General features: G+C 34.0%; 1 protein-coding gene across 1 annotated transcript; it reads right to left on the bottom strand.

Annotated features, from left to right (window-relative positions):
• On the bottom strand, positions 1-2,255 carry TRIADDRAFT_52818 (uncharacterized protein; the record flags this gene model as incomplete). Its single annotated transcript, XM_002108353.1, has 4 exons — positions 1-214; positions 338-1,062; positions 1,318-1,416; positions 2,046-2,255. 4 exons carry the CDS (start codon positions 2,253-2,255, stop codon positions 1-3), a joined length of 1,248 nt encoding a protein of 415 aa, XP_002108389.1.
• Between the last annotated feature and the right edge of the window lie 6,729 nt (positions 2,256-8,984).

Here is an 8,984-nt window from a genome sequence, read left to right as displayed (position 1 = left end):
TCATACATTCATCTGTCGATAATTTCTAATACTCCAACGATGATAACATCTTTCAGAACATAAGCTTATTAAATATGGCACAACCATACGATTTGTTTGATCAACAGCCGTTACAGTATGTGCGATAAGATGCAAATCCATTGACGTTGTAACATCGATCCTAGCAAGAAAGCATGATCCATGACACCACTGACATGTTTTCCTTTCCTGCAGTCTGTTTAATGATTGCCAGGGCAACAACTTTGTCAAATTACTATTTCAAAAAATTCGATCCAATTAATACACCTATATAAACTGCATTTAATCTGAGAATGATGCAGAAATGACTGTGACTTACCTTTTCCATACTTCCCTCAATGCCAATTCAGACAAGTTAGGCACAGGCATATTATATTTTTTAACAAGCGGTAAAACCTCAATGGATAGCGGATTGTCAGACAAATCAATATGACTTAGGGATAATTTTGTGAAGCCATGCGGTAGCACAGCAAGTTGATTATCACTGGCCAATAGTTGCTTTAAATTGGCAAGTTTAGAAATACCGCTAGGGAATTTAGTCATACGATTTTGGGCGATTTTTAGAGTACTCAAAGATGTCAAATTGCATATTAACATTGGAAAGACGGTAAATCCATTGCAAGTTAGGTCTAATAATTTTAATGATTTGGCTAATTTATCGCATCCCAAGCTTTTTGGAACTTGGGTCAAGTAATTATTGGCCAATATAAGTTCTGCTAAATTTTGAAAGCCTTCAAAGGCATCCGGCAAGGATTTCAAACAATTATTCCTAAGATCCAACACTTTTAAGCATTCTAAACGTATTATCCTGTCTTCTAATTTTTTAAGGCCACAATCATTGATAATTAATTTCTCTAAAGACGATGGAAATGGACGCTTCACTGGATATTCTTGAGAAGACAAAATTGCCATGCTAGTTTGCGGTTTTTCTAATTCTTGAGTTTTAGCAGGTCTTAGAAGGCTTAATTCTAGTTTATCCGTGTCGCGATCTTGGTGACAAAGGCGTATAGCACATAGAAATTTCTTTAATTCCACCGGATTTGCCTGTAATCAATTCAAAGAGAATAGTATACGGTAAGGTAGCATTAGAAATGGATAAAGTTGTGGCATAAAGATTGCTCAGTTATAATACATTGACTGTCAATCCTATTTCAACTTTGTAAATTCGTATACCGCTATGTAGCATAAACTATCGATGATTTAATTAATTATAATCAATGCATACTCTGAAAATGACGATTACAAATCAATATCTGTCATGGTCACTCTCGTGTTCATTTAATCCTTCTAAAGTCATACCTTACTTAAACACAAGTCGACAGGAGGACTTTTCAAGCGGATAGTCCCTTTACCATCATGGATGAATTTACCAAATAATTGTTCAACATTACCCTTGAGCTAGGGAAAGAAGCAAATAGGAGCTTACACTCGTATACGTGTATATATATATATATCGTTATTGCATAGCAAGTAGAACGCAAAGTTAATGTAGTCAATGAATCACACAATCTGTAAGCAGCATCATAGGGTTACTAGCAGATGTAGACATGTTGAAAGATTAGTTACCTCACATAGGCAATAGAAAACACTTTTTTCTTTTACCTCTGTAAGTTATCTGTTGTATTTTGAGGGCTAACTTTGCATATGACAGCACTCCATATTGACAAGAATCAAATCGATCCACATTAACTAATTACTGTATGTATACAGCCTTACAGCTCTAACACTGATGTCGCTTTACCATCTTCAATACTATCATGTAAATAACAGAAATTATAATGCACTACGGAAAGACAGCAAGTAGTCCTATGCATATAGCTTTGCTAGCTTCAGTACACTCATCAATCTATGGTAAGACAGCAACTCGTTATGAAGCTTTAACAGCTTGACCACGATGATAAGACTTGTAGAGTATAATCATTGAAGTCAATCAGTGCAAGAGGCACTAGCATATAATCCATGTACAAGCAGAGTTGTCAAGCCAAATTCATTGAATCCCTACAACATTTATCCTGTTGATGTCTTACCTTGTACTGCCTCCCTGATGGATTGGATCTCGTACAAACAAGTAATAACAAATCACCTTTCTCTTTGCATTGATCCTGTTTTATATGAATCGATAATGGCTTGGTTTTATTGCCTATCGTTAATACCGATCGACTTGAACGACTCTTATAACTAATTCCACGAAGAGCAACATCACGACTGACCACTTCGACATCGGCGACTACTTTCATATTTACTAGCCAGTGATCGGTGTCTACGCAATAATCCAGCTAAAATGGACTGATTTCCTGGGCTAATTCTTCATCTACAATGACTATGGTAGCCTTGCAATAGTGTTCAATCATGAAAATAGTGTCAATTCCATTTTAAAAAGTGAATTTTTGCTCTTTTTCCACAAGCTTGCCCTCAAAACCTGCTGCCAATCGATTCCAACGGTTGCTCATTTGAGTTTGGCCGCCAAATCAGTCTACTTCAATACTATACAATGTATCATTCAGGCATGCGTAGTAGTACTGTACCCTAGTAGGGTGTGTGCAAGCTAGATTTAGCTAAGGAATTAGCAGTGACGTCACTTCGCTTTAGATACAGTAGGCAGTTATGGTACTGTTCCATGTCAGCGCGTTATAGGGTACAGTATCAGCCTTAGTGAGAATACTCAGGTGAAGAGATCGGCGACAGGCCAGCTATACGTATAAGTATACGTATACTTAACTCTATACTCTATATTGTACTTATACATAGATTGAACTCTCTACTTTCTCTCTCTCTCTCTCTATACGCTTATTGAAATCTACAGTAAGTACTAGCTAACAATGTTGAAATCAATCCAATTTTCGATCGGATGGCAAGTTTGCAATTAAATTCTCGCCATACTCGCTTACTATCGAATCTCCTCCATCACATACAGCTATGCGTATAAGTATAAGTATACTTATACGTATACTTAACTCTATATTCTATACTGTACTTATACGTAGATTGAACTCTATACTCTCTCTCTCTATATATATAACAATATATACGTATATTGAACTCTACAGTAAATACTCGCTAACAATGTTGAAATCAATCCAATTTTCGATCGCACGGCAAGTTTGCAATTGAATTCTCGCCATACTCGCTTACTATCGAATCTCCTCCATCACATACAGCTATACGTATAATTATACGTATACTTAACTCTATATTCTATACTGTACTTATACGTAGTATTGAACTCTATACTCTCTCTATATATATAACAATATATACGTACATTGAACTCTACAGTGAGTACTAGCTAACAATGTTGAAATCAATCGAATTTTCGATCGCACGGCAAGTTTGCAATTGAATTCTCGCCATACTCGCTTACTATCGAATCTCCTCCATAATATTCATATCGTGCGATCGCTAAAGAGTCATCAGATACATTAGTTACCAGTTGTCCCTGTTAGTGACGAACTTTAAAATCAAAAATTTTGAAAATTGCAACGGAATTCTTGCCGTACTCGCTTACTATCGAATCTTCCCACAATATTCATATCGTGCGATCGCTATAGAGTCATCAGATGCATTAGTTACCAATTGTCCCTAGATGGAGAAGACCTGGACCTACGCGAAAAATAATAACAAAAAGATCATAAAATGTCCCTGTTAGTGACAAACTTTAAAATCATAAATTTTGAAAATTGTAACTGAATTCTCGCTGTACTCGCTTGCTATCGAATCTTCTCCACAATATTCATATCGTGCGATCGCTATAGAGTCATCAGATACATTAGTTACCAACGTTGAAATAGAAATTTTGAAGGCTGCAATTAAATTCTCTACTTGCTTAATATCGAAACTCCTCTACAATATTCACATCTGCAATTGCAGCCATCAGATGCATTAGTTAATAAGGTTAGATACGTCAGTTAATAACGTTAAAATAGAAATTTTTAAAGGCTGCAATTAAATTCTCTACTTGCTTACTATCGAAACTCCTCTACAATATTCACATCTGCAATTGCAGCCATCAGATGCATTAGTTAATAAGGTTAGATACGTCAGTTAATAACGTTAAAATAGAAATTTTTAAGGGCTGCAATTAAATTCTCTACTTGCTTACTATCGAAACTCCTCCATAATATTCATATCGTTCAATCGCGATGGAGTCATCAGATGCATTAGTTAACAACGTTAAAATAGAAATTTTGAAGGCTGCAATTGAATTCTCTACTTGCTTACTATCGAAACTCCTCTATAATATTCATCGTGCGATCGCTATACAGTCATTAGATACGTTAGTTAACAACGTTAAAATAGAAAATTTTAAAGACAGCAATTAAATGCATTACTTGCTTACTATCGAAACTCCTCCATAATATTCATATCGTGTGATCACTATGGAGTCAGTAAATACATTAGTTAATAACGTTAAAGTAGAAATTTTAAAGACTGCAATTAAATTCTCTACTTGCTTACTAACGAAACTCCTCCACAATATTCACATCATGCGATCGCGATGGAGTCATTAGGTACATTAGTTAACAACGTTAAAATAGAAAATTTTAAAGGATACAATTAAATTCTCTACTTGCTTACTATCGAAACTCCTCCACGATATTCATATCGTGCGATCACTATGGAGTTATCAGACACATTAGTTAATCATTGGATACCTTTAATTAACTAATTAATGACTAGCATTGAAATCAATAATAAAAAATTTTGAAAACTGCATCTGAATTGTTAACGTACTCACTGACGCGTATTGTCAAACTTCTTTTACAATAATCATATCGTGCAATCATAGTCATCCGATAAATTACTAATATTGAAATCAATCGAAATTTTTGGAGACTGGAATTAAATTCCTACGTACTCGTTTATTGTCCAATTTCCTCCACAATATTTACATCGTGCGATCGATTGCTATATAGTTACTAGATACATTAAAAAGCAAATTTTGAAGATCGCATTCAAATTTTCGACGTACTCGCTTATTGTACAATTTCCTCCACAATAATCACATGCGATTATAGACATCAAATACATTGATTACTAACGTTGAAATCAATAGGAATATTTTAAGGCTAGATACACCAATTATACGCGTAATTACAAACGCTGAAATCAATAGAAAGCAAATTTTGAAGATGACAACTAAATTGTCGACCTACTCGCTTATTGTCCAATTTCCTGCACAATATTTATATCGTGCAGCTACTATACAGTCGCTAGACACATTAATGGCGAACGTTGAAAGCAATAGAAAGAAAATTTCAAAGACTGCAACTAAATTCCTACGTACTTTGAGCAATTTCCTGAGCAATATTCACATCGTACGATTACTAAATAGTTGCTCCGTACATTAACTACCAACGTTGAAATTAATAAAACGGAAACTTTAAAGACTGCAATTGAATTCCTAAGTACTCGCTTATTGTCCAATTTCTTCTACAATATTTACATCGTACAATTACTAAATAGTTACTGGATAAATTAGTTAAAAGTACAAACTTTGAAATTAATAAAAAAGAAAATTTTAAAGACAGCAATTGAATTCTCGACGTATTCACTTTTTTCCAATTTCTTCCATAATAATCCCTTGCAATCATAGTCATCGAATATACTGATTACTAAAGTTAAAATCAATAGGAAGTTTTAAAAGCTAGATAAATCAGTTATACACGTAATTACGAACGTTAAAATCAATAGAAAACAAATTTTAAAGATGGTAACTAAATTCTTAATCTACTCACTTAGTGTCCAATTTTTTCCACAGTATTCTCATCGTGTAATTACTATAAAGCTGCTAGATACATTAATGGCGAACGTTAAAATCAATAGAAAGAAAATTTTAGAGACTGCAATGGAATTCCTACGTACTTTGTCCAATTTCCTCTATAATATTTACATTATGCAATATAGTTACTAGATACATTAGTTACGAGTAGAAACGTTGAAATCAATAAAAAGCAAATTTTAAAGACCGCAATTGAATTCTCGACGTACTCGCTTATTGTCCAATTTCTTCCACAATATTCGCATCGTGCAATTACTACAAAGCTGCTAGATACATTAATGGCGAACATTGAAATCAACGGAAAGGAAATTTTAAAGACTGCAATTAAATTTCTACGTACTTTGTCCAATTTCCTCCATAATATTTACACTATGCGATATAGTGACTAGATACATTAGTTACGAGTACGAACGTTGAATTCAATAAAAGCAAAATTTTAATGGCGAACATTGAAATCAATGGAAAGGAAATTTTAAAGACTGCAATTGAATTCCTACGTACTTGTCCAATTTCCTCCACAATATTTACATTATGCGATTGTTACGATGCGTAAGCTCGTCCTAATTATGAAGATTCCTTTTTAGTTCGTTAGTCGGTTAGATAGTCAACTAGTTTTTCAATTGATATTTAATTGTAAAGACTATAATCTTGGGTGCCAAGATTCCTTCAGTAATAAATGATAGTAAATCTCTGACTATCTCGTCTACATCATCTGTGACGCTATAGTTATACCATAGTATTCGGTCGTTGGAACTGAATTATTTGGTGATATAGCTAATCTCGCCTCTTTAAGTTAGTAAGTGGCGTTCTCCGCAAGGATTGGCGTGTGTAGACTACTTTGTCATTAGTGGTGTGTGACAGCGATATAGTTACTAGATACATTAGTTACGAGTACGAACGTTGAAATCAATAAAAAGCAAAGTTTTAAAACCGCAATTGAATTCTTGACGTACTCGCATATTGTCAAACTTCCTCCACCATAATCATATTCGATGATAGTTGTCGGATCTATTGATTGCTAACGTTGAAATTAATAGGAATTTTTAACGACTGGATACACTAATTATGCTAATCATTGCAAATGTTGAAATCGATATCAAGGAATCTTTTAACATTATAACTAAATTCTCGACGTACTCGCTTATTGTCCAACTTCTTCCACAATATTGACATCGTACAATTACTATAGGGCTACTGGATACATCAATGACGAAGGTTGAAATCAATGGAAAGGAAATTTTAAAGATTGTAATTGAATTCTTCATGTACTTGCTTATTATCGAATTTCTTACACAATATTTGCATTGTACGATCATTATCATTAGTCAAACTGTAATTCTGAAGATAAACGATAAAGCGTTCGAATCTCCATATTTAATATATTATAATTAGTAAATGATTCATTTCCTTCATTATTTTATGATGGCATTTCAGCTTCATTGAGTGCCGAAATGAATACAACTATCTCATTATCATAGTAATTGATACTCGTTGGATAGCCAAATCAGATAAATAATTAGCGTATCATTCTAATATTAAATGCTCCTCTATTCTCTAGGTTGCAATGATTGATTGAAATCATCAATATGGAGTATTTAGCTAGCGATGCACACTAGCTTTACTACTCGAAAGTAACCTTGCTATTCCCGCATTCTCTATTACAAATCACTACCTTGGAAATTATATAGGAGTACATGATTTGAACTTTTTTATACTCCAATCCTATTCATAGTGTGCTAGAGAGAAATTATATATTCAGTTCTACAACAGGCATCAACAACGATACCGATAACAAGCTCGATTTGAGCTTATTCGGCTTTGGTTTGGCATCATGGCCAAGGTTCAATTACTGTCATGGACCTTTGTTGCTATCGCAATTTATCCCAACTGCGCTATTAAAGGAATAGTTAAAACTTGATCTATCATAAAACTATAACCCTTAATAATGTATGTTCCTATTCTCTAGTTTGCAATGATTTACGTATTACATAATTGTTTATTCAAATCATCAAAATGCAGTTATTAGCCTTGCATAAAATTGTAATCGCTAATTTGGAAATTGTAAGAGGACGGACAATCTAGTTCTTATGATAGTTCAATCCTATACTCCTATTGAGGTAGTGCTAGATAGAAATTATCTTTTCAGTAGTAGGAATCAATACCTATAACGCATTTAATTTTAGCTTATGCTCCTATTTTGAACAGTAGTTAAACGATCCTGAAGTAGAGTACCAAAGAAATCGAGATCTCCATGCAACAAGCGTAAACATTGTTATTTGAAGGAATTCAATCTTAGCAAGGATGAAAAGAGGCAACAACAAACAACAATCTGTTATAGCCTAGACAGGATAGATGTAATCCTAATAAGGAATGAAGGGATTGATTGATTTATGCTATACCGTGATTAAATAATACATCAAATCGATCTAATATTATCCTTTCGAGATAGCAAAAAGAAAGTCGTCTTGCTTCTGGGCGATGTAAAGAATACAGGAAAGGTAAGATCAATCAATACCCAGAGATTAGACAATATCGACACAGCAGAAAAGGAAAACAAGGAAAAACAAACTAAAACATCCATTCAATAAAGACAGGAAATTCCTTCAACCCTGATCAATATATTTTTCTTATTGCAGTCTACTGTCCAACAACACTTTCTAAGCGATTGAAAGGACTACAAATTAAAGTCGGCATACTGTTGGTTAGTGCTACTACATCAATAGCGGTATTTTGCCTTCTAATCGATACAGAAATAATCATCAATGCAAGTTATTATTGTATCTAGTTTACATTTCTGCCGAATTCTACTGTATTCGAGAGACTTGATTTAAATATTGTACGATAAAAGGCGAACATGGATCAGAATTGTCCTGTAAATCAAGCTATTGAATAAATTATTTGCATAACAACGGCGATATTGATTTAATAGCGAGTAAGGACAGGGATAAGAAAAGGAAGCGTAATCAAGTAAAGAAAACACCATGAAGAGTTGCATATTATTCCGACATACAACTTATAATAAAAGATCATAGAAGGTAGTTAAGCGGCCATTGATCATCTGCTTATTGCACTGAAAAAAAAGTTGGCCTGTGCTCATTTCGACTATTTCAGCCAACATTGATATTCAAGGCTGACAGCCTTTTCCATTGCCAGCTATTCGTTAGGGATAACGGTAAGTTGTTTTGCT

The sequence above is a fragment of the Trichoplax adhaerens genome, genomic scaffold (assembly GCF_000150275.1).
Source record: "Trichoplax adhaerens TRIADscaffold_1 genomic scaffold, whole genome shotgun sequence".
Lineage (NCBI taxonomy): Eukaryota > Metazoa > Placozoa > Uniplacotomia > Trichoplacea > Trichoplacidae > Trichoplax > Trichoplax adhaerens.
The sequence above is the reverse complement of the archived record's forward strand: the minus strand, read 5'-3'. Positions and strand labels throughout refer to the sequence as shown.